Raw genomic sequence first — 27528 nt, forward strand, 5'->3', positions numbered from 1 at the left:
ATCAAATAAAGTCTGGAAAACCTCTTCTGACTAGTTATGAACAGTAACAACTAAAGAGGATTTTACCCTCGCCTGAAGAATCTACAACACATACAGACCTTCTTGAACCTATGCTGTCATTGCTCAGGGTGTGAAGGGTCCCAAGTACAGAGACCTTTCAATACTGTTATTTAATGGCTCTGAGCCACGGACCCACTTTCTTATTACAGCTTCTTCTCATTTTCTATCACCCATGTTTCCAAAGTTTTCCAGCTTTAATTCAAAAAGGCTGAATGCAGGAACTTGATAACTTGAACCTACTCAAAAGTACTCACCACTATTTGATCCTCAGAGGCCAGAGATACATTACTATCATCGAAGTAATACCATTTGCCATTCAGTTTGTTTTTTGCATATGCAGTATCTGTCAAGTCAGGGAAGAATATGTTGGCAATTACTAAAGAGGGTTTCTATGCTACATTAATAATCACAACAAAGCTTTTTCAAAAACCTTGAATTTTAATTGTTACTAAGACACACAGCAAGCTGGAGTCTGTGAAGTAATATGCAGATAATGTTGATTTTCTAATCTGTTTCTCCAAAGATTAGCTTCAAGTAAACAATCAAGCAATGAAGCTCTTGATGACCAAAGGTTTAAGCTGGATTTATGGAAATTAATCCCACAAACACAGATAGCTAGTATCCTGCTATAAGTCTGCTAGAGGATGACAATATTTTAAGATTGGCAGGGCTCATAGATAAGAGCCAAAAGCTCATTTTTCAGGTTAGGTAATAGACTGGTATTTAAAAAAGAAATGCAAACTGAACTAAAATCTCTCTCTTTCCAAAAGCCAATAAGGCTTTTGTATTCAAGTCTATCCAAATCCAGAATCTTTCTCTCACACACAAAACAATCCTATTTAGTGCTTACACTTATCCAAGGAAGAAATGCTTTCCAACCAAATCCAAAACACCCCACCAATGAACTACAACAGACTACTCTTACCTGGTGTCCTTATCTCCATATGCATACTACCAGATTAATCCTTTCTAAACTGTAGTCATCTAAAACCTAGCTACAACTTACCCTCTCTCAAACTGTATCTTTCACTATACTTCTCTAAAGCGGCACTTCTTAAAACTGTGGGTCTTGACTCCATATGGGGTGGTGAAAAATATGGCAACCATAAAAGGCTTCTGAACTCACAAGGACCAAAAATTAACTAAAACTCAAACGAGTACTAAATCCAAGGTACTTCTGGCAGCACCTGCCTGTGTTGCTTCGATCAACTTCACTGCAGCCTTGGTTGTGAACACAAAGCATGCCCACTTTGTACTGGGCATGCCCTCAGGCCACAATCACCAACACTTCAGGGGTTGAGAGTGGAAAAAGTTTAAAAAGCCCTGCTCGAAACCAACTCTCTGATCTAACCCAATGGTACACTGTCTCCATGTCTATACTAATGCTGTTTTCCCTGCCTGGGATTCTCTCCCTTTCTTCTATACTCTTAAAGTATGTACTGCTGAACTTCATCTGGCACTTAGCCAGAGAGAAAGAGAGAAAGAGGAAGAAAGAGAGAGTGTGTGTGTACACGCACGCACCCTGGATACCCAATTTGACTCTAAGATCCAAAAGGCAGAAATTATGTAATACTTTGCCACAACCCCCAGAACATGCACACAGAAACTGTTCAATTAAAACTTGCTGATAAAATGAAACTGAAAAATTTGAGAATGACATGAAATTTGGTACTTACAGTGGCCCACACCCATGGCTCCATAATGATTGGATACTGCAATGAGGTCATAGACATAAGGGCCAGCTGCCGGGTCACAGACAAATTCAGACATATGCAAGTCTCTGAAGATAATACATAAAGCATCCCATAAGTATGTGAAATTACAGGTAAAATCTGGTAGATGTTAGGTATATATCAATAGTTCACCATATACCAAGTTTCAAATATGGAAAGTCATAATATAAACAAATTAGAGGAGCAAGTTAGAAATCAGATTTATATATAAGGGAAGAGTTCATGTTCAAACAAGGGACAGGGATAGAGGATTACAGAATATAAAATGGACAATTTTCACTAGGAAAAAGTTAGAATGTTTTGTACAAACAAATCCTGCAGTTAAAATTAGAAAGGAAACAGATGCGGGAAGAAAAAAACTTTGAAAAAAGTCATATCTGGACAAAATGGCTGTCTGTGGGGAGGCAGCTCCCACGTACATCCCTCGGCAAAAACCTGAAATTCACCACACTAAACAATGATCAAGAAATCCAACAAGAAACTTCAGTAACTTCTACCAAAGAACTGTATAAAAAGTTGGCAAGAAGCTGACAGGAAATAAAAAAGGGACCAATAGCAAAGCCAGTGATAATATAAGCAAACACTAGCCGTCTCCCAACATGAAGAGAAACAAGCCAGAGACACGTGTAGCCTACAAAGCTCTGTGTGCACAGGCAGCAAGAACACCAATCCCTGGAAGCCCTAGCAACCAGGACAGTGTATAAGCAGCTCAGGGCCAGGGGCTCCAAGGTCCAGAACTGAGATGCCATAAAATGTCTTGAAGAACCAGAACTCTGAACCTCAAAGATCCAGAGGAGCCTAAACCCAGGAGGAGGAGGCCAGTGCAGGAACCAAGGCGCAGACCAAGCAACGATGACATCTTACCCAAAAGTGCTGCGGGGGGGGGGGGGAGAAATAAAGTGCGAGCCGGGCAAAGAACCAAAGAAATGAGTAAACCAAAGAAGATGTTAACCCCTACTACAAATTCTTGCAAATACAGGGATTCTCAAAAAGAAAGAGCAAGTAACTTACAACTGTAAGCATAGACTCAAAGGAAAAACTGGATTTTCCATAAGATCTTTAAGAATCAGCTAGAAGAAAGAAAGATATAAAAAATGAAATACAATCTCTGGAGGAAAAGAATTGGAAGGAGAAAGTGGTAAGCCTTACCTAAGTAAGAAACTCCCTGAAAATCAGAAGAGACCAAATGGAAATCGATGACTCCATAAGAAACAAGAAATATTAAATAAAAATGAAGACTGAAAAAAAGTGAAGAAAATATAAAATATAACCTGGAAAACATGCCAGGGAGACATAATTTAAGAATCAATGGACTCCCTGAAAGAAATCCCAAAAAGAAGTTGTTCCAGGAATGTAATAACCCAAACCCAGAACAACCATATTAAAGAATAAATACCACAAGCATTCAGAAAGCACTTCTAAGTACCAAGGAAAAACAAGCAGGATCACAGTAGACCTGATAGCTACTAGATTAAAGAAGAGATCTTAGAGATCTTAGATTACAATGTTCTAAAAAGCAAATGGTATAGATAGGGGCCATGAAGAGTTGAATAAAACTTAAAGGACTGAACATAGGCTTAAAACCAAGAATAACTTACAGTGCAAAGCTGACTATGAGTCGGGGGAGAGAAGGGCGGCACGGAATGGACCTTTAATGAAACAGAGGACTTTCAAATATTTCTGATGAAAAGACTAGTGCTGAGCAGGAACTTTGAAATGCAAGAAGAAAACCAAGAATGGTAAATTTATTTGAGCAATTGGAAGGGATTACTGATAATGTAGTAGTAATATTCAAATAAGGGGAGAAAAACACAAGTATCCCTTCAGTGCCTTAATATCTTCTAAGGGTATTAAAGAAATTTTAAAATAAGAAAACCTGAGGACCTGTGGGTGGATTCCTTCTGTTCTGAAGGTTTTAAGAGCGTAAAGAAAAGAAAGGGTAAAGAGGATAACTAATGTAGAAAGGAGAAAGAAGGTAGAACTTCCTATTTCTCATAATTAGGGTATATAAAGAGTATATACAAAGACAGAGTTGAAAAGGTAGGGGTATGTGGTTATCAGATGAACCTTGCTCTTATCTGAAATGGTCAAAGGATGGCTGAAAACACAAACACACAGATACAGGTGTAGAAATACATTAAACTCAATAAGGAAACAAGTAGAGATAAAGTAATGGGGGGTGGGGAAGGGTTATTAGGGATAATGAGAATCCAGAAGAGGGAGAATATAGCCACAAGGTAAAACAAACTTGATCCTAAGGAAAGAATTAAAAGGGGGGGAAAAGAAAAGCAAAGAACTAGAATCCAAGACAATGCTCATCAAACTGGGGCATCACCTTAGACTCCAGTTCTTTGCTTGTGGTATATAATGGAACAATATTGCACTGTAAGAAACAAAGAAAAAAAAACTTCAGAAAATCCTGGGTAGGAGGAACTGATCCAGAGTGAAGTGAGCAGAACTAGGAAAACAATTTCTACAAGGGAAACACTATAAAGGAAGACAACTCTGAAACACTTGAGAAGTCTGATTAAAGCAATGATGAAGTATTTTTCTAAAGAACTGATGGTGAAGCACACTAACAATCCCAGTCTTCTGAGGAAGAGGTGAGGGACTCAAGATGCAGAATGAGATGAGATTTTGGACATGGCCACTGTATGGATTTGTTTTCCTTGACTATATTTACTTGCTACAAGTTGTTTTTTCTTTCTGGTTTTTTATTGGGGGTAGGGGGAGACTAGGGGTGTGTGTGTGTGAGAAATCAATAGTGATAAAAAAAAAAAGGGCCAAAGAAGAGTTTTTAAAATACATAGAAGAGAAATTCAGAAGAAACAATTTTGAAAATAATGTGTGGATTTTATTGTATACTTTTAAAAAAATTAAGCCACATGAAATGGAGATTTATATACCATTTTCTTTTTTGTGCTCTATTGATCTATAAGAAAATACTCCTTTTTTTGCTGCTTTCAGTTCAGAAATAAAATTTAAAAATACCTCAGATCCAAGATATGGATGAATGGATTCAAATTATTCAGAAAAAGTTCCACTCCTTAACTGACAAAACAATGAAATGATACAGAAGCTTTCAAAGGAAGAAATCCAAGCTATCTGTGAAAATAAAATCCTCCAAATCACTAATAATTAGAGAACTATAAAGTAAAGCAACTTGGAGATTCCATCTCACACCCATTAGATTGTCAAATATATGTGTACACACACACACACAAATACCAAAAGGGTCTTGGAAAAACAGGCATATTAACATATACTGTTAGAGCTATGAATTGCTATAACTACTCTTGAAAGGAATTTGGAACTATGGCCCCCCAAATGAGTAGACTGTCCATACTGATCAATAAGATTGTAAGTAAATCAGTAAGAACTAGGTTCAAATTTCAGCTCTGACATTTACTAGATATAGGACCATGGGAAAACTATTTCCTTTTTCTGGCTTCAGTTTCTACATCAGTAAAATGGAGGTAAAGTACTTATACTACCTCCCCTCACAGAACTGTGATATTTGATTATTATCATAGTAGGTCAAAATAAAAGAATGGGAGCTAGAAACCTGGGCTCAGATCCCAGTGTCTTAGTCAGGTGACACTTTTGATGCTTCAGGTATTCCACCCTGACTGTACAAGCCAAAGAGAAAAAGTAGAAGAAAAAAAGAGATGCCTGACAATTTCCTGGATACAGGGGTTCTGTAATGACAGGTTAAAGTATGATTCAATTATAGCCACAGCTAAAGACACCTTTACACAAAAATGAACTGGTTGTTTGTAACTCTAGCCCATACAGTGGCAATACTTTGGGGCCAAGGTCCCTTGCCCAGCAGTATTGCTACAGGATTTCCTGATTGTGATTTTGCTTGATATAGATATTAAAAAATCCTACCTTATTGGAAATTCAACCACTGTGTCAAGTTTATCCCTCCAGTATCTGTTGTATGAAAATCGCTTGAGATGAACCACCAATATTTTTGGCAAGGACCACAAGTCAAATTTCTTTGTGGCCTGCTGATGTTTCTTACAGTTAGGACAATACCTGAAGAGAAAATAAATATGCTCATTTAACTGACATCATTCAATAGCTATAGAGCCAAAGTGACTATCAGATAAGCATGCCGACAAACTTTCAGTTACTACCGTAGTTACCTTTTCTTTATAGCAGTGAAGGTCACTGGTCCCCCACACCTCCAACATATATACCCTATGAGGGCCTCAAAGCACTCACTATATCTACTCCATACACAGATAAATACAGAACAGAGAATTTTAGGAAACAGCTAAAGGAAATAATATCTTTCATATCAGGAATATTGGCCAATTCCCTTTAGTGGTTGTTCTCTGCTCCAGAACCAAGTTGTCTCTGGTGCATAAAGCATTACCTCGGTACCACATGAAAAGTAACAATTTTGCTATTCCCAACTCTGGAAAACACAACCAATTAGTACAGAAAACATTACTTGTCAGGAAGTTATTTTCAGACTGGTATTTACAATACCCAGTGTAAAAGAAAAAATTACTTAAATGGTTCACTGATGAATATGATGGCTATGGCTTTAAGCAGTGTGGGTCCATTCCAACGACACAGACTATAACCATGATACACCTTAGCAAACATTCATTAACCATCCCACAGCCGACCTAGAGATAAATTGTTCCAAGTTCTGTGAGGCTGGTCTTTGGATTACCGAGTACATAGATAGTTCTGTCTTGGTAGGATTTGAAAGAGTTTACCCTCTGCTGCCATATCTAAGATTATCAGCATGCCAAAATGAAGCATCAGATGATGTCAGAGGACAGTGCATGTGCATGCACATATGCACGCACACACACGTGCACAAGTGGCCACACACACTACACACTGCTTTCTCTGCAGTCATTCCCATACACATTTGCTCAATGACCCACTAACCAGGGATCATGCTCCCCAAGGGTTTCCATGGTAGTGAAGAGCTCTATGCAATCTCGGAGGGCCACCGTCGTCTTCTTCTTCTTCTGGGGCTGGAGCATACTGCTGTGTTTATCACAAGCCTATTAAAAACACAATGGTTAAGTTTGGTGCAAGAGGGTTCTCCAGAGTCAAAAAGAAACTCTAATCAGACAAGGCAATGTATTTTCCTTTTCAGGTTTAATGGAATGCACTACAGAAATTTTGACATTGTGTGTTTTTCACCCTTAATCTGAAATCCACATTTAACATGCTGTCCAATGTGAAAATGTACTGAGTTGTGGCACCATCATTTGAATTGTGACAGCAATCACACTATTATTCAAAGACGAAAAGCCCTTTTCCAAATCCTAATTGTTCTACCACGGCTTCTTATTCCAGTATCTGTGGCACAAAGCCTGAGAAACCCATTCTATGTTGACATTATCAGGTAGGCAAGCTAAATCACCTACCTCTGATTCTTGTTCATCGTAGTGAAGACACCGGGTTTCGGTGTCCCAGTCAACTGCAACTGTGGAGCGAGCTGTGGAAGAGAAGGACAAGATTTCCATTTCCTGCTCACTGGCCAGCAAGAGAAGAGGCTGCTTGGGTAGCTGCTTTCCAGGTGATGGGAAAACAGAGAAGGATCAAAGTCAAGATCTAGCTTTGGCACCAGCTACTCCCTGAAATTTCTTATAACTAGACCCCTCCCCCTCTGGTCTGACCCTAAATCCCTCAAAGCAGGGAGCTTTCTCATCACTCTGAACATCCCTTTCTAAAGGTTTGTCAAGGTCTTCACATTATCTGCATGGAAAACTAAAATGTCTGACTAACATAGGTGGATGGCATTTTATATATGCATGCCAAGTTGATACTCACAAAATAATCTTAAAGGCCATTAATACTCCTGGCCCAGTTCTCTTTTCATAAAAAACATGATTCTATAGTAATTCGAAGCTTACAAGGTGATTTTAGCAAAATAACAACGTGAGGAGGGTAATGCAAGTATTGTACTATTCCACAGATGAAGAAAACTAGGTATGTCAACTGATGTTTTCCCTCACCCACAATGCATGTTATTAGTGGTTCTCTCTCTCTCTCTCTCTCTCTCTCTCTCTCTCGGGCTTTACAAATCAGCACTTGTCTCCTATGTATTCATCTCTGCTTATCTATGTTGGTCTAGTTCTTTGCTCATTTAGCAAACATTTACAAAGTGCAGGGACCCAGATTATCATTCTTATTACTGAGTCATATGACCAATCAGAATGCTTTTTCAAACAGGCCATATCTTGTGAATAAGCTTCTGGGATAAAAATTACGCTGGGAAACTTTCCTCAAACAAAACAGGAGCAATTTCCTTAGAAAAGAGCCAAATACTGGAAGAAAGATGGTGCTAACACAGAGATCATGACTTGTTCCTTCTCTTACTGGGGAATTATGTGTAGAGGAGAGACAGGTTCTTCTTTGTGGTCCTTAGCAGTTAGGTACAATTTAGAGCTAAAAGAGACCTTAAAATTGTCTAGTCCAGCCTCATTTTACAGATGAGGAAATTGACACTAAAAGAGGGAAATAATACAAAGTCATACAGGTAGTAACAGACCCTGGATTCAAACCTGGGCTGTGCCTTACAAGTACAGTGTAATCAAGAGATAGATAAGCTCTGTGGACATTCTTCTAGATATTCCTTTATTTTAATCAAGTTTATGATGTATCTTCACTATTTATTGTGAAATACACACACACACACAGACGAGTATTTTTCATCAGTATTCAGATCTACAAATAAACTGACATTTGCTATTAAATCAGTTCTAAAAGTACAGAGAAAACACTTACAATTCAGTTTAAGGAGTTTCCCATCTGCTGCAAGAGAATTGATGTCAGTGGTGCCATAGGAATTCACCAGGCTAAAGGTGAAAAGCCTCTTTTTGCAGTGCTGGCCTCTGACTCTCTTCGAGACATTCTGACAAGACTCATTTCCCAATTCATGTTCTACACAGTCTTCTGATGAACAGGTCTCTGTTTCTGTAGTTGGTCTTTTGCTTTCGTCTTGGTGTTCCATTTCTTCTTCGTCTCCTGATACAAATGAAAAATGAAGTCTAGCTTCAATACTTTAGGTGGTTTTAAAAAACTTTATTTAAAAAATCATTTCTAAAAATCACTAGTAGGGTTATCTTTCATTTTTACCTGCACACAGAAGCAAGTAATACTTTATCTTAGACTTAAATACCATCTGAGTTTTCTAAACCCATTTTGATCTGATCTTCCTACCAGGCCTGTGAAGAAGGTAGTATGGCAGATATTATTACAATCATCTTACAGATAAGGAGGCTAAGGCCCAGAAAGGAGGAAAAATCTGTCCAAGGCCACAAAGCCAGATCCAGAACTCAATCGTGCTTCACAAGATTCAATGCCAGGTCAGTTGCTCCTTCTACCAAGCAACAATGCCTCCATCTATGTGCGTGACACATAGCACAAGTAAAATTAGTTGACATAAAAGAAATGTACATATCCGTCTTTCAATGAATTTGTGTTTTATGATTTAGAGAACCTAGATTCCAGTCCCACCCTTGCCAGTAACTAGCTATGTGACCTTGGACAGGTCATCTGACCCACCAAACCTCAGTGTCTATACCTACACAATGAGAGGAATACTCTTAGATAGTTTCTAAGGTCTTTTCTAGATCTGATAGTCTGATTCTAGGACTTCCAGGCAAGAGCTGATGCACAAAAAAGAAAAATTATTTGACTATGAATAGGTCCTAACGTCTGTAGACAAATGAAGCGTCTTAAGACTCAGAAACGAGGCTGTATCTCTTCCTAGCCAAAGTATTCTGGCTAATAAGTCAGAGTCCAAGAGGCGCTGTCTTATGTCTAAGAGACAGAAGCATGAATTTGCTAAGTTTCATAGCATAACAGAAACAAAACAGACTCTCTCCTATTTCTAAGGCAATCTGGTCACACATAGGTCCCTGCAGTCACTAGCACTCACTGCTGAGATCTTCAGAGATGAAGGATCTACATACAAACACAGAGAGAGCACCCACTAAACAAGAATAACTGGGGTAACACAGGTATTATTACCCTCATTTTACAGGCAAGGAAACTGAGGCTCTGAAAAGTTAGGTATTTTGTCCACATTCACACAGCTACTAATTGTCTAAGATGAAGTTTGAATCTAGATATTCCTGATTTCAACTTCCACATCATCTACTACACCAGTGGGGAACCTGTGGCCTTCCAGGTCCTCAGGTATGGCCTTTCGACTGAGTCCAAGTTTTACACAACAAATCTGTTTATTAAGGGGATTTATTCTGTGAAGTGTGGATTCAGTCAAAGGGTCACGCTTGAGGACCTAGAGGGCCACATGTGGCCTCAAGGCCACAGGTTCGCCACCCCTGAACTACACTATGCTGCTACCTTCTGAAAACACGATGTGGACCCCAAAATTCATAAGTTGGTGGCCAACTCTCTGAAGCTGCCTGAAGAAAGGCTCACAGTCTATCTCTGTACTTTCTAGCTCAAAAATATCTTCCAGAGCTGATGTTCTACATAATCCTATGAGAAGCAAAAGCCACCTCCAAAGCACAGGAAGGCACTGGAGGGTGACATCTGTGGAGATATCAAAGTATTAAATAAAATGAACTCAACCCTGGGGCAGCTAGGTGACAAAATGAGTAGAACACCAGCCTTGGAGTCAGGAGGGCCTGAGTTCAAATCCAGCCTCAGACACTTTACACATTTACTAGTTGTATGAGCTTGGGCAAGTCACTTAACCTCAATTTCCTTGCCTCCCCCCCTCCAAAAACAAACAAAAAAATGAAAAAAAAAATGAACTCAACATTAAACCACTTTAGATAAAATTTAATCTTTCTCTGACTTAAAAAGTACTTTTGGATCTGGCAGCATTTCTAATACGTCAAAGAGAGGAAAAAAAATGGTTTACTTAAGCTTTGGATAAGTAGGAATCTGTTATCTGCTTCGAAGAAAATTATGATTAAAAAAAAAAAAAGGTACTATACTGGGGGGCCGTGAAGTAAAAAGCACTAAAGAAAAGCTTACAGCTTTAGATCAGAATACTAATTCCGTCAGTCTGAATCTGTTACCTGCCAGGGACTTCCTCCTAGAGCAATGGAAAGAAAAAAAGTTACAAGAACAGGGTCTCTTGCTTCTCACTCCATGACCTTCTGAGGAACTGTCTGGCTATACCAAACGCCACCTGAGGCTTCATTGACAGAACGAGAGATGAATATAGAACAGGGTTTGTTTCCATCTACATCTCCCAGGGCCTGCCTCCTTCCTTCTTACTGGTTAGCCTAGGACATTAGTACAGCCAAAGTGCTGCTGACTGTACATCTGGTGAGGCAAATCAAGGGGCTGGAGAGAAGTAGATGGTACAAAAGACACAAGAGGAAACAAATGAGGAGTTTGGAGACCATGAGAATCATTTTGAAAAGTCGGTAAAAATGAACATCAAAGGACTACCTATTTCAAGCAAGGTCTGAGAGCCAGCAAAGGCCCCTATGGTTAGGAGCTACTGGCATTAGTAAAGCTCCAGGTCCAACCTCAACAAGAACCAGGCTCTTAAAAGAAAAGAAGGAAGCATGGAGGGATCTGGCCAAGTGAGGGGCAACTCCCAGATGCGGAACTGAGACAGCTGAGTAGCAAGAAAGTACAGTGAGCTCCCTTCAAACAGATCTAGAAAATGTGCCAGACTGAATGCTGATGGGGACACCCAGAAAAAGTCATGAGTCCTGTGTACAGTCCAGCTCAACAGAGGAAGACAGAGACCAGGCCTTCAGACACAAGGAACAAGGTCAGGCCAGCAACTAGCAGCCATGCGCACTTACAGCAGCTCAATACTAAACCACTTTAAACAAAATTTAATTGTTCTCTTATTTAAAAGGTACTTTTTCATCAGTCTGAGTCGGCACACCAGGGAGAGGCTGAACACCAGGGCAAGGGTAGAACCCAGACCTAGACTAAAGGCCTAAGATGGGGACAGGTACCAACTAGAAGCTTGTCACCCGCTACACAGTTCCAAGTTACAGACTGAGGGCAGACTGAAAAGAAAGCTTGTACGGGACAGTGGAATTCCTGGGGAGAGAGGCCTTAGGTTGTGCATGGGGAAAGGAGGAAGTTCAGAAGTCGGCAGCAGCCTCAGATTCCAGGCTCAGAGCAGCAGTCCCTTCCAGCATCTTGTCTGCCCTGCAGAAGAATAACCAAAGTGGTAATCCTAGACCAAAGAGGAGTCCACCCTTCTGTCACTATGAACCAACAAGACTTTCCCATAAGCTAATAGAGGCCAAGTCCAGAAGTGGTCTACTCTTGCTCAGACTCAAACCAAGGCCAGGAATTTGCAGAGCTAAGGTCAGGGGGCCAGCAATCAGACTTTGCCCTGGATCAGACCACTTTGGGAGCAGATCCCTAGACTGTTCCTGAGCTCCTGGAATAAATAACGCAATACTCAATACTCCAAGAAAGCAACATCAGGACAAGTCTAAACCTTCCTTCCCAAAGTGCCATGTAGCATTAAGTCAGGAAGTAATTTGGAAGAACAGAATGGGAGGGGAGGGAGGATGAGGAAGAGGGAAAAAACAAGCATTTATATTGTGTTTACTATGGGCCAAGGCAGCATCCTAAACACAAAAAGAACCCCATCATAATGAACTACTATAGTAGCAAGGACACTCAAGACATAAATGCAGAAGAAGAGAATGACTCCAAATCATCAACAAGCAATGTCTTGGAGAAACACAGTTTAGGCATAAACTCAACTAAAATTCCTGGAAGAAAGGAAACAAGAATTTAAAATGTTATAATAAATTGAAAGAGGGTACCTGAGGGGAAAAAAATTAGCAAGGAAAGCTATGAAAGGAAAGGAATACAAAGGGAATTAACAAATTAGCATAAGAAATATAAAAACCCTGGCCAAACAACAAACTCTGTGAAAATTAAAATGGATCAAACAGGGGGCGGAGCCAAGATGGCGGCTGGTAAGCACGGACTAGAGTGAGCTCCCTCCAAAAACCTATAAAAATGGCTCTGAACCAATTCTAGAACGGCAGAACCCACAGAACAGCAGAGGGAAGCAGGGCTCCAGCCCAGGACAGCCTGGATGGTCTCTGGGTGAGGTCTATTCCACACGGAGCTGGGAGCTGGGAACGGAGTGGAGCAGAGCCCAGCCTGAGAGGCGTGGACGATCCAGACCAGAAGCCGGGCGGAGGGGGCCCTAGCGCCCTGAATATGTGAGCTGCAGCAGTTACCAGACCCCTCGACCCACAAACACCAAAGACTGCGGAGAAGGTTAGTGGGAAAAGCTGCGGGAGTGGAAGGAGTTCGCGGTTGGGCTTCCAGCCCCGGGGGCAGTGGAGGTGGGGCAGCTACAGCTGTTGTTACTTCCGGCTCCAGGCCCACCTGGTGGGAGGAATTCAGTGGCGGATCAGAGCAGGAGTGCAACAGCCTGCTGAAGATCTAAGCCCAGTCTGGACTGGGGGTCCTTGGGGAAGGAGGAGTGAGGGTCTGACAGAGCTGGCACCTCCCCCCCAAACGTAGAACATAGAACTCGTTAGTCTACAAGCAGTCATACCCCACTGAAAAACTCAAGGGTCAAGTTAGTTGGTTGGGAATATGGCCAGGCAGCGAAAACGCGCCCAGATTCAGTCTCAGACTTTGGATTCTTTCTTTGGTGACAAAGAAGACCAAAACATACAGCCTAAAGAAGACAACAAAGTCATAGAGCCTACAACAAAAGCCTCCAAGAAAAACATGAACTGGCCCCAGGCCATAGAAGAACTCAAAAAGGATTTGGAAAAGCAAGTTAGAGAAGTAGAGGAAAAATTGGGAAGAGAAATGAGAAGGATGCGAGAAAACCATGAAAAACAAGTCAATGACTTGCTAAAGGAGACCCAAAAAAATACTGAAAAATACACTGAAGAAAACAACACCTTAAAAAACAGACTAACTCAAATGGCAAAAGAGCTCCAAAAAGCCAATGAGGAGAAGAATGCCTTGAAAGGCAGAATTAGCCAAATGGAAAAGGAGGTCCAAAAGACCACTGAAGAAAATACTACTTTAAAAATTAGATTGGAGCAAGTGGAAGCTAGTGACTTTATGAGAAATCAGGATATTATAAAACAGAACCAGAGGAATGAAAAAATGGAAGACAATGTGAAATATCTCCTTGGAAAAACCACTGACCTGGAAAATAGATCCAGGAGAGATAATTTAAAAATTATTGGACTACCTGAAATCCATGATCAAAAAAAGAGCCTAGATGCCATCTTTCAGGAAATTATCAAGGAGAACTGCCCTGATATTCTAGAGCCACAGGGCAAAATAGAAATTGAAAGAATCCATCGATTGCCTCCTCAAATAGATCCCAAAAAGAAATCTCCAAGGAATATTGTTGCCAAATTCCAGAGCTCCCAGATCAAGGAGAAAATACTGCAAGCAGCCAGAAAGAAACAATTTGAGTATTGTGGAAACCCAATCAGAATAACCCAAGATCTGGCAGCTTCTACATTAAGAGATCGAAGGGCTTGGAATGCGATATTCCGGAGGTCAATGGAGCTAGGATTAAAACCTAGAATCACCTACCCAGCAAAACTGAGTATCATGTTCCAAGGCAAAATATGGAGTTTCAATAAAATAGAGGACTTTCAAGCTTTCTCAGTGAAAAGACCAGAACTGAATAGAAAATTTGACTTTCAAACACAAGAATCAAGAGAAGCATGAAAAGGTAATCAAGAAACGGAAATTGCAAGGGACTTACTAAAGTTGAACTGTTTTGCTTACATTCCTACATGGAAAGATGATGAGTATGATTCATGAGACCTCAGTATTAGGGTAGTTGAAGGGAATATGCACATATATATATATACATATATATGTATATTATATATATATGTTTATGTATATATATAAGTGAATGTGTATGTATGTATGTATCTATGTGTATATGTATGTATGTGTATGTATGTGTATATATATATGTGTTTATATATATATATATATATATATATATATGTAAAAGAGAGAGAGCAGACACAGGGTGAGTTGAAGATGAAGGGAAGATATCTAAAAGAAATAAAATGAAATTAAGGGATGAGAGAGTAACATACTGAGAGAGGGAGATAGGGAGAGATAGAATGGGGTGGATTATCTCGCATAAAGGTGGCAAGAGGAAGCAGTTCTATGGGAGGAGGGGAGAGGGCAGGTGAGGGGGGGATGAGTGAACCTTGCTCTCATCAGATTTGGCCTGAGGGGGAATACCATACATACTCAGTTGGGTATCTTACCCCACAGGAAAGAAAGAGGGAGGAAGATAAAAAAAAAAAATAAAAGACGGGGGGATGATGGAGGGGAGGGCAGATGGGGGTGGAGGTAATCAAAACAAACACTTTGGAAAGGGGACAGGGTCAAGGGAGAAAATTCAATAAAGCAGGATGGGTTGGGACGGAGCAAAATGTAGTTAGCCTTTCACAACATGAGTATTGTGGAAGGGTTATACATAATAATACATGTGTGGCCTAGGTTGAATTGCTCAACTTCTTAGGGAGGGTGGGTGGGAAGGGAAGAGGGAAGAGAATTTGGAACTCAAAGTTTTAAAATCAGATGTTCAAAAACAAAAAAAGTTTTTGTATGCAACTAAAAAATAAGATACACAGGCAATGGGGCGTAGAAATTTATCTTGCCCTACAAGAAAGGAAGGGAAAAGGGGATGAGAGGGGAGGGGGGTGATAGAGGGGAGGGCTGACTGGGGAACAGGGCAACCAGAATATAAGCCATCTTGGAGTGGGGGGGAGGGTAGAAATGGGGAGAAAATTTGTAATTCAAAATGTTGTGAAAATCAATGCTGAAAACCAAATATGTTAAATAAATAAATTGCATTTAAAAAAAAAATGGATCAAACAGAAGCTAATGACTTCTTGAGGCAACAAAAAATATTAAAGCCAAGTCAAAAGACTGAAAAAGCAGAGAAAAATGTAAGGTAACTCACAGCAAAAAATAACTGAGCTAGAAAACAAATCAAGGAGGAAAATATTTAAGAATCACTGGACAATCTGAATACCATGAACAACAACAACAAAAAGCCGGGGGGTGGGGGCGGTCAGAGCAAACATGTTGGAGAGTTGCCTGAGCTCTACCTAGTTTCCCTCAGAAACAAATCAAGAATTCAGGAGCGACAGAATCCACAAAAAAATGGAGCGAAACAATTTTCCAGCCCAAGATAACTTAGAATGACTTCAGGAAAGGTCTGTCTCACTTGGGTAAAAGGGGAGTACAGCCCGGCACAGACAGTGTCTGGGCAAGCAAGCAGGAGGATCTTAGCCACAGCACAGATCAGCAACCAAGGCCCCTCAGTCCTGGCTCAGCAGGCCAGCTGTGAGGCCCCCAGCCTCAACACATTCAAGCAAACTCCTAGCCCCAGAACCCAGGGCACAACAGGCATGGATGGGGAAGCTGGGTTACCCTCGTGCAATGGGCAAGGCCCCAGCACAAAAAGCCAGTGACTAAGACCCTGACCCCCAGTGCAAGAAGTCTGGGACAGTGCTCCCTGTACCCCAAGGGTAGAGCTCAACTTTTAAAAATGAGTAAAAAAAACAAAAAAGAGCCCTAATGATAGATAGCTGCTACGGCGACAGTGAAGATCAAAACACGAACTCAAAAGAGGAAACAATGTCAAAATGCCAACATGTGAAGCCTCAAAGAGGAAAATGAATTGCTCTGAAGCCCAAAAAGTCCTCTTAGAAGAGCTCAAAAAGAATTTTTAAAATCACGTATTAGAAATAAAAGAAAAATTGGGAAAAGAAATGAGAGTTATGCAAGAGAATTATGAAAAAATGTTCAACAGCTTGGAAAAGGAAGCACAAAAACTGACTGAAGAAAGAAACAACTCCTTAAAAAATACAACTGGCCAAATTTGGGGAAAAAAAAATCCAATGAAGAAAACAACAACTTTAAAAGTAGAACTGACCAACTGGAAAAAGAAGTACAAAAGGTAACAGAAGAAAAAATTGCTTAAAAATTAGAACTGGGCAAGTAGAAGCTAATTACTCTATGAGACATCAAAAATCAGTCAAAGAAAATCAAAAGAATGAAGAAATAGAAGAAAATGTTAAATACCTCATTTGTAAAACCAAATGACCTGGAAAACAGATCCAAGAAAGATGATTTAAGAATTACTGGATTACCTGCAAGCCATAATCATCTTTCAAGAAATTATCAAGGAGACTTAACCTGAATTGCCTTGCAAAAATAAAAAAAAATTATGAAGGAACACTACCCTGAAAACCCATAAGCAGAGGATAAAATAGTCATTGAAAGAATCCACTGATAACCTCCTTAAAGAGATCCCAACATAAAAACTCCAAAGAATATGGTGGCCAAATTCCAGAACCATCAGGTCAAGGAGAAAATACTGCAAGCAGCCAGAAAGAAACAATTCAATTATCAAGGAGCCACAGTCAGGATTACACAGAACCTAGCACCTTCTACATTAAAGGATCAGAGGGCTTGGAATATGATATCCTGGAAGGCTAAAGAGCCTGGATTACAATCAAGAATCAACTACCCAGCAAAACTGAGCATAATCTTTCAGGGACATTCAATGAAATAAGGGACTTTCAAACTTTCTTGATGAAAAAACAAGACCAGAGCTGAACAAAAAATTTGACCTTCAAATACAAGACTCAAAAGAACCATAAAAAGATAAACAGGAAAGAAAAAAAAAGCAACATGGTATTCAATAAGGGTTTATATCTCTACAGAGGAAGATGATACTTGTAGCTCTTAAGAACTGTATCACTATTAGGACAGTTAGAAGGAGTATACTTAGACAGAGGGTTTAAGCAGAACTTGACTTTGTTGTGATGATAAAAAAAAATTAAGTGGTGAAAAAAAAGATAGTACTGGCAGAAGAAGAAAGGGGAAGGCAGAATGAAGTAAATTATATCACATGAAGAGACATAAGAGAACTATTATAGTAGAGGGAAAGAAGGGAGGGGATGAGCATTGTTTTTTACTCTCCTCAGATATGGCTCAGAGGGAATAACATACACACTCAATTGGGTAGAGAAATCTATCTCACCTTATAGTAGAAGGGGAAAGAAAAGGGAGAGGGGCTAATAAAAAAGATGGCAGACTAGGGGAGGTGGTGATCAAAAGCAAAACACTGGTGAGGAGTGGCAGGGTGGAAGGAGATGGAAAAATATAAAAAGAGGGAAAACAGGATGGAGGCAAATATACAGCTAGTAATCATAATTATGAATATGAGTAGGATGACCTCTCCCAGAAAATAAAAGCAGATTGCAGAGTGGATTTAAAAACCAGAATTCTACAATGTTGTTTACAAAAAACACATGTGAAGCAGAGAGAGGGACACAGACACAGACACACACACAGCAAACAGTAAAGGTAAAAGGCTGGAGCAGAATATATTATGCTTCAGCTTAAATTTAAAAAAAAAAAAAGCAGGAGTAGCTATTTTGAGATCAGACAAAGCAAAAGTAAATCTAATTAAAAGAGACAAGGCAGAAAACTGTATTTTGCTAAATAAAAGGTACCAAAGACAACAAAGTAATATCAATACTAAACATATATTCAACAAGAGATATAGCATCTTCTTAGAGAAGCTAGGTAAGTTAAAGGAAGAAACAGGTAGCAAAACTATAGTGGGAAACTCAATCTCCCCCTCTCAGAACCAGATAAATCTAACCACAAAATAAACAAGGAAGAAGTCAAGGGGGTGAACTGAATTTTAGAAAAGTTAGAAATGATAAACCCCTGGAGAAAACTGAATGGGGATAGAAAGGTATATACTTTTTTCTCAGTGGTACATGGCACCTACACAAAGAGAGACAAACACACACACACGTGTGTGTATGTGTGTGTATATACACATATATATAGTATACATACATACATGCACACACACACATATTAAAGCACAAAAACTTCACAATCAAACGCAGAAAGGCCGAAATATTAAATGTATGCTTTTCATATCATGATGCAATAAAAATTAAATGTAATAAAAGGCCATGGAAAGATAGATGAAAAATTAATTGGAAACTAAATAATCTAATCCTAAAGAATGAGTGGGTCAAACCTCAAATTATAGAAACATTAATAATTTTATCAAAAAGAATGACAATAATCAGGCAACATACACAAATTTATGGGATGCAGCCAAAGCAGTACTTAGGGGAAATTTTACATCTCTAAATATTTACATGAATAAAGTAGAGAAAGAGGAAATCAATGAATTGAGCATGCAACTAAAAAAGCAAGAAAAAGAACCAATTAAAAATCCCCAATTAAATACCAAATTAGAAATTCTGAAAATCAAAGAAAAGATTAATAAAATTAAAAGTAGGAAAATTATTTAACTAATAAATAAAATTAAGAGTTGATTTTATGAAAAAACTAATAAAACATATAAACCACTGGGTAATTTGATTTAAAAAAAGAAAACCAAATTACCAGTATTAAAAATGAAAAGGGTGGATTCACCACCAATGAAGAAGGAACTAAAGCAATCATTAGGAGCTAATTTTGCCCAACTGTATGCCAATAAATCTGGCAATCTAAGTGAAATGAGTGAATATTTACAAAAATATAAATTGCCCAGATTAACAGAAGAGGAAATAAAACATTTAAATAATCCCATTTTAGAAAAAAAAAACTGAACAAGCCATCAATGAATTCCCTAAGAGAAAGTCTCCAGGGCCAGATGGATTTACAAGTGAATTGTAAACAGTTCTTTTTCTGGTGGCAAAGAATTGGAAATTGAGGGGATGTCCTTCAACTGGGGAATGGCTAAACAAGTTGTTGGTATATGAATGTAAAGGAATACTATTGTACTATAAGAAATGATGAGCATGTGGATTTCAGAAAAACTTGGAAAGACTTACATGAACTGATGTTGAATGGTAAGCAGAACCAGGAAAACACTGTACACAGTAATAACAACACTGTGTGATGATCAACTATGACTGACTTAAAAATACAATAATCCAAGCCAATTCCAAAAGGCTCGTGATGGAAAATGCTATCCACATCCAAAGTAGGAACTATGGAGTCTGAATGTAGATTGAAGCATACCATTTTCATTTTTTTTGTTTTTCTGGCTTTTTCCTTTTGTTCTGCTTCTTCTTTCACAACACGGCTAATGTGGAAATATGTTTACATGATTGCACATGTATAACCTGTATCAGATTGCTTACTATTTTGGGGAGGGGGGATGTGAGGGAGGAAAGGAGAAAAAAATCTCAAACTATACATCTTATTAAAAATGAATGTTGAAAACTATCTTTACATGTTAATTGGAAAAAATGAAATATTTACCAAATTTTTTTCAAAAGAGCCTACATATTATATTTCAAGAAACCTTAAAAGAAACTGCCCATATCTCTTAAAACCAGAGGGCAAAACAGAAAGAATCCACTAGTCACCTCCTCATTGAAATCTGAAAACGAAAACTCCCAGGAATAGCATAGTAAAAATCCAGATTTTCCAAGTCAGAGACTGCAGGTATACAGAAAGAATTCAAGTACTAAGAAGCAAAAGTCGGGATCATGCATAATTTAGTAGCCCCTCTATCAGGATGTGGGGTAGCATGTCTCATCATTAATACCAGTTGGTCTCTATACTGATCAGAGGTTTTAAATCTTTCAAAGTTGTGTTTCTTCACCATATTGGTATTATTTATAAATTGTCCTCATGGTTCCATTGACTTCACTTTGCATTAATTCATAAACGTCTTCCCAAGTTTCTCTGAAACTACCTCCTAAGCTTTTTTTAAAATGTATTTATTTTTAGTTTTCAACATTCACTTCCATAAATTTTAAATTTTCTCCACCTACCCCCCTCCCCAGGATGGCATACAATCCAATATAGGCTCTACACATACATTCCTATTAAATATATTTTTACAATAGTCATGTTGTATAGAAGTATTAGAACGAATGGAAGTAACCATGAAAAAGAAAAAACAAAACAAAACAAAACAAAAAAAGAGAAAGCAAATAGTGTGCTTTGATCCGCATTCAGACTCCATAGTTATTTCTCTGGATGTGGATGACATTTTCCATCATGAGTCTTTTTGAATTGTTTTAGATCCTTGCATTGCTGAGAAGAGCTAAGTCTATCAAAGTCAGTGTGTGCACAATGTGGTTGTTACTGTGTACAATGCTCTCCTGGTTCTGCTCACTTCACTCAGCATCAGTTCATGTAAGTCTTTCCAGGTTTTTCTAATACCCTCCTGTTCATCATTTCTTATAGCAGTATTCCATTACATTCATATACTACAACTTATTCCCCAATTGATGGGCATCCCCTCAATTTCCAGCTCTTGGCCACCACAAAAAGAGCTGTTATATACATTTTTGTACATGTGGGTCCTTTTCCCACCTCCTTATTTCTTACATCATGATAGTATATCATCACACTGTTAATCATAATTTGTTCATCAATTCTCCAATTTGTGGGCACACCCCCACACTCCCATTTTTTGCTACCTCAAAAAAACCTATGGGTACTTTTGCATATCCTTAGTTTATTTTGCTTAGGAATAATCCCTCCCTTAATCTATCTTTCCATTAATTTCCCTTTCCCTCCAGTTTTCCTATTGAGTAAAATGTGTGTGTGTGTGTGTGTGTGTGTGTGTGTGTGTGTGTGTGTCTGTGTGTCTCTTTCCATCTTTAAACAGTTCAGATTAGAATGAGGTTCAGATATCAGCTCCTCCACCACAGCGCAATGCGAACTTTGGAGGGAAGAAAGTTAATAAAATGGATGATCAGAAAGTCCTCAAGAGGCTGGAATAAAGGACTGATTCTAACAAAATGTAACCCACTCCTCCTAACTTCCCTATTTAGGATCTCAACCTCACAGTTATCCTTGATTCTTAATTTTGACTCAACTCCCTCATGGCCAATCCACTGCCAAGTCCTGTTATACATTCATTCCTCTAATCTCTACTCATGCCATAACTACTCTAACTTAAACCATCCTCTCTTGCCTGGACTATTACAATAAACTTCAATTACATTCAGTCTTTCCCCTCTCCAATCTATCTCAAGTGAATCCCCTGCATAAGAAACTTCAGGGACTTCTTTTTGCCTCCAGGATAAAACATGAATCCCTGTTTAGGAATTAAAGCCCTTCAATCTACCTCTAGATAATCTTTTTTTTTCTTAAACGGAATTTTATTTTACATTTTTTCCAAATTCCCCTTCCCACACTGAAGCAAGAAAAACAAAATTAAAAATAAGTAAAATCAAGCAAAACAAATTCATGCATTAGTCATGTCAAGAAAGAAAGAAAAAGAAAGAAAGAAGAAAGAGAAAGAGAGAGGAGGGAGGGAGGGGGAGAGAAAGAGAAAGAAAGAATGAATGAAAGAAAGAAAGGAGAAAGAACAGTAAATACACTTCAATTTTCATTCTGAGTCCATCTGCTCTACAGTTGGAGGTAGGTAGCATGTTTAATCACAAATCTTTTGGAACTGTATTGATCAGAGTTGCTAACTCTTTCAAAGTTGATTATCTTCTCAATATTGGTATTATTTGCCATCTTGGGGAGGTGGAAGTGGAAGGGGAAAAATTTAGAACTCAAAATCTTATAAAAGTGAATGTCGACAAAAATAAAAATAAATTTCTTAAAAAAGAAAAAAATTGATGTTACTATATAGATTTTTTCCTGGTTTTATTCATTTCACTTTGCAACAGTTCATATAATTCTCCGCAGGTTTCTCTAAAACCACCTCTTCAGCATTTCTTATAGCACAATAATATTCCATCACATTCATATACCATAACTTTTTACAGCCATTCCTCAATTGAAGGGCATTGCTCCAATTTTTAAATTTTTTTGCCTCCAGAAAAAGAGCTATAACAGCTCTTTTGAGGAGGCCAAGAATTGAAAATTGAGGGGAATACTAACTATTGGGCTGTAAGAAATGATGAGCAAGCAGACTTCAGAAAAACTTATATGAACTGATGCTGAGTGAAATGAGCATAACCAGAACACTGTACACAATGACAACCACACTGTGCAATGACTGACTTTGACAGACTTAGGTTTTCTCAGCAATGCAAAGATCTAAGACAACTCCAAAAGACTCATGATGGAAAATGCTATCCACACCCAAAGAAAGAACTTTGGAGTCTGAATGCAAATTGAAGCATACTCTTTGCTCTCCTTGTCTTTTGTTGTTTTGTTTTGTTTCTTCTTTCTCATAGTTCCTCCTCCCATTAGTTCTAATTCTTCTTTACATCATGACTAATGTGAAAATATGTTTAATACGAGTGCATAAGTAGAGCCTATATCAGATTGCCATCTTGGGGAGGGGAGTAGGTGGAGAAAATTTAAATTTTATGAAAGTAATTGTTGAAAACTAAAAATTAATTAAAATTTTAAGAGAGCTGCTATAAATAATTTTGGAAATATCTTTTTTCCCCACTTTCTTTGATCTCTTTGGGGTAGTCTTAGTAGCAATATTGCTGGATCAAAGGTTATGTACAGTTTAATAGCTGTTTAACTGTAGTCCCAAACTGCTTTCGAGAATGGCTGGGCTAATTCACAGCTCCATGAACAATGCATCAATGTAACTTTTCCAGCACATGTCATTTTCCTTTGCCATCATCTTAGTCAATCTGGTGGGTGTGAACTGGGTACTTCAGAATTTTTAAAATTCGTATTTCTCTAATTATTAGTGATTTAGAGCATTTTTCACATCTATTGTTAATTTGGATTTCTTCCTTTGAAAACTGTCTATAGATAACCTTTGACTATCAATTAAGGAATGTCTCTTTTTCTTATAAATTTGACTTAGTTCCCCATATATCTTAGAAGACAGACTTTTATAAGAGAAACCTGCTGCCAAGATTTTTTCCCAGTTTCTCACTTTTCTTCTAATATCTTAAATGAATTGCTTTTCTGTGAAACCTTTTTAATTTCACATAATCAAAATCATCTATTTTACCTCCTATGAATCTCTTATCTTTTACCTGGTCATGCATTCTTCCCCTACACACACATCTTCCAGATAATTTCTTCTATGTTCCACTGAACATAGTCTAAATCACATTTATTGTCTAAATCACTTACCCATTTTGACCTTGTCTTAGTATATACAGTGTGAGTTATTGGTTTATGTTCAGACAACTTTCCAGTTTTCTAAACAATTTCCATTCAATACTGGATTCTTGCCCAAAGAGCTAAGATCTTTAGGTATATCAAACACTAGGTTACTATGCTCATTTGGTTCTGCAAACCAAGTGCAAAATCTGTTGTACTGATCGACCTCTCTATTTCTAACCCAGTAATAAATTCTTTTGATAATTATAGCTTTGTAATATAGTTTGAGATCCTGTACTGGGTAGGTCCCCTTCCTATTTTTTCTCATTGATTCCCTTAATATTCTTGATCTTTTGTTCCTTTGGATGAATTTTGTTATTTTTTTTCTAGTTCTACAAACTACTTCTTTAGCAGTTTGATTGGTTTGGCACTGAACAAGTAATTTAGGAAATAGTATTTTAATAATATTGGCTCAGTCTACCTGTGAGCAATTTGTATTTCCCCAAACGCTTCTAATTGTGTGAAGCACATTTTAGCAATTCTGTTTATATAGTTCCTGTATGTGTCTTGGTAGGTAGGCTTCCAAGTATTTTATACTGTTCATAGATTTTTTTAATGGTATTTATCTCTTCCTGCTAGATTTTGTTGACAATACAAAAATGCAAATGATTTGTGTCCATTTATTTTATATCCTAAAACTTTGAAGTTGTTTATTGTTTTGATTAGTTTTTCATAGACTCTCCAGGATTCTGTAAATAAGCTATCATATCAACTACAAAAAGTGATAATTTTGTTTTCTCTTGGCCTATGCTGATTCATTTAATTTCTTTTTCTTGCCTTGTTGCTACAGCTAGTACAACACTGAACAGTAATGGTAATAATGTGCAACCTTGCTTCATCTTTGATCTTAAGGGAAAAGCTATGAGCAAACCCCTATTACAGATAATGCTTGCTCTTGGTTTTACATACTATTTATTATTTTAAGGAAAATTCTGTTGATTCCTGTGCCTTCTAGTGTTTTTGTTTATAAATACGAATGTATATTGAATTCTGTCAAAAGCTTTTTCTAGATCTATTGAAACAACTATATGATTTTTGTTTTTCTATTATTAATATGGCCAGCTATGCTCTTAGTTTTCCTAATATTGAACCAGCCCTGAATTCCTAGTATAATCTGTCAAAGTGTACAGTCTTTGCAATATACTGCTGTACTCTCCTAACATTTTATTTAAAATTTTTGTACTGATATTCATTAGGGAAATTGGTCTATAGTTTTCTTTTTCTATTTTGACTCTCTGGTTTAGGTATTAATATTTAGGTTTTCATGTAGAAGAAGGAAATTGGCAGGATTCTTTCTTAGCCTGTTTCTTTTTTTCAAATAGTTTTTATAGTACTGGAATTAACTGTTCTTATCGTTTAGTAAAACTAACTTGTAAATCCATCTGGTCCTGGGTTTATTGTTTTGTTTTTTGGAGGGGGGAGGGCAGGGCAATTGGGGTTAAGTGACTTGCCCAAGGTCACACAGCTAGTAAGTGTGTCAAGTGCCTGAGGGCTAGTGCTCTACATGCTGCACCACATTGCTGCTCCTGGTCCTGGGTTTATAAAAAATTTTCACTATTTTATTTTTTCCCAACAACATGAAAAAACAACTTTTAATATAAAAACTGAGTTCCAAATTCTCTCACTCCTTTCTCCCCACCCTCTCCCCAGCTGAGAAGGCAAGCAAGTTGATATAGGTTATACACGTGTAGTCATGAGAAACATATTTCTGTATTAATCATGTTGTAAAAGAAAACAGAGAACAAAAAAAAAGTATGCTTCAGAAAAGATGGACAGCTCTGAACACACTGTGTAGTATTTATTACATAGGCTTTCTTGAAATGGAAATTTATTGTTGTATATTTTGAATCCTTTCTTACATTCTGCTATGCACATGGCAATGCTTTTTATCTTTTCTTATTTTGTATTTAAGTTTATACTGTTTTTTCCTTTTTTTTTTACTGTGTCTACATTTTAGTATATAAGTTTAAAATAAATTAAGAAAAAAAGGTTGCTTCAATCTGCATTCAGACTCTATCAGTTCTTTCTCTACAAATGGATAGCATTTTTCATCATAAGTCCTGTAGAATTGTCTTGAATTACTGTATTGCTAAGAATAGTTAAGTCACAGTTGATCATCGTGTAATATTTCTGTTACTATGTACAATGTTCTTCTAGTTCTCACTTCACTTAGCATCAGTTCATATAAGTATTTCCAGGTTTTTCTGAAACCATTCTGCTCACCATTTCTTATATCCTAATAGTATTCCATCATAATCAGGTACTACAATCGGTTCAGCCATTCCCCAACTGATGGGTATCACTTCATTTTCTAACTCTTTGCTACCATAAAAAGAGCTGCTATAAATATTTCTGTACAAATAGGTTCTTTTTCCATTTCTTTGGTCTCTTTGGGATACAGATCTAGCAATGTTTTTGCTGGATCAAAAGTTATGCAGTTTTATAGACCTTTGGGTAAATTGCTCTCCAAATGTTTAGTTCAGTTCACAACTCCACCAACAGTGCATCAGTGTCTTGATTTTTTTCACATACCCTAAAAACATTTATCATTTTGCTTTTCTGTCATATTAGCCAATACGATATGTATAAAATGGTACCTCAGAGTTGTTTTAATTGCATTCCTCTAATCAATAATGATTTAGAAGATTTTTCATATGACTACAGATAGCTTTAATTTCTTCTGGAAACTTCCTGGTTCATATCCTTTGACCATTTATCAATTGGGGAAGAACTCATATTCTTATAAATTTGACTCGTTCTCTATATATTTGAGTATGTGTGTGTGTACACACACACACACACATGCATATATGTTTAAGTACATACATAACACATATATATGTGTGTATATATATATATATGATATATATGTGAAAGAAAGGATGTCTTTATCACAGACACTTGCTATAAAAATTTCCCCATTTTCCTGCTTTCCTTCTAATCTTGAATGCATTGGTTTTGTTTGTGCAAAACCTTTTTAATTTAATGTAATCAAAATTATCCATTTTACAACCCACAATTCTCTCTATCTTGCTTGGTCATAAATTCTTCCCTTATCCATAGATCTGAGAAGTAAAATATTCCATTCTTCCCTAATTTCCTTATATCACCTTTTATGACTAAGTTATGTACTCACTTTGACCTTACAGGGTTTTTTTTTTTACTGTATCTTAATATATGGTGTGAGATGATGGTGTAGAAACTACACCTTGTTTTTACCAAACTACTTTCTAGTTTTCCCAGAAATTTTTGTCAAATACTGCATGCTGATGATTTATGTAGATTTTATAGAAGCCTCTAGATCTTTTATTATCCTGATTATGCTCCATAATATTTGAATTGTTTGCTTCTGGCTGAAGTACTTTCTCCTTAAATCTGGGAGCTCTGGAATTTGGCTATAATATTACTGGGATTTTTCATTTTGGGATTCTTTTAAGAAGTGATGGGCAGATTCTTTCCATTTTTATTTTACTCTCTGGTTCTAGGATATCATGGCAGTTTTCCTCAATAATTTCTTGAAACATGCTGTTTAGGTTTTGTTTGATCACAGCTTTCAGGTAGTCCAGTAATTCTTAAATTCTCTGTCAATCTATTTTCCAGGTCCGTTGTTTTTCCAGTGAGATATTTCTCCTTTTCTTCTATTTTTTTATTCAAAATTTTGATTTTA

The 27528-nt window shown here is 37.7% G+C and overlaps 1 protein-coding gene across 2 annotated transcripts in view; it reads right to left on the minus strand.

Annotated features, from left to right (window-relative positions):
* Positions 1 to 27528, minus strand: part of USP4 (ubiquitin specific peptidase 4) — an 80474-nt gene that overhangs the window by 2564 nt on the left and 50382 nt on the right. For both annotated transcript variants that reach the window (XM_036737834.1, XM_036737835.1), the window contains 6 exons: positions 8559 to 8798; positions 7196 to 7266; positions 6708 to 6826; positions 5685 to 5834; positions 1737 to 1840; positions 315 to 403 (listed from right to left, as the gene is read on the minus strand). In XM_036737834.1, the coding sequence (XP_036593729.1) occupies positions 315 to 403; positions 1737 to 1840; positions 5685 to 5834; positions 6708 to 6826; positions 7196 to 7266; positions 8559 to 8798 (773 nt within the window). The remainder of the gene's footprint in view (positions 1 to 314; positions 404 to 1736; positions 1841 to 5684; positions 5835 to 6707; positions 6827 to 7195; positions 7267 to 8558; positions 8799 to 27528) is intronic.

Source organism: Trichosurus vulpecula, chromosome 9, assembly GCF_011100635.1.
Source record: "Trichosurus vulpecula isolate mTriVul1 chromosome 9, mTriVul1.pri, whole genome shotgun sequence".
NCBI lineage: Eukaryota > Metazoa > Chordata > Mammalia > Diprotodontia > Phalangeridae > Trichosurus > Trichosurus vulpecula.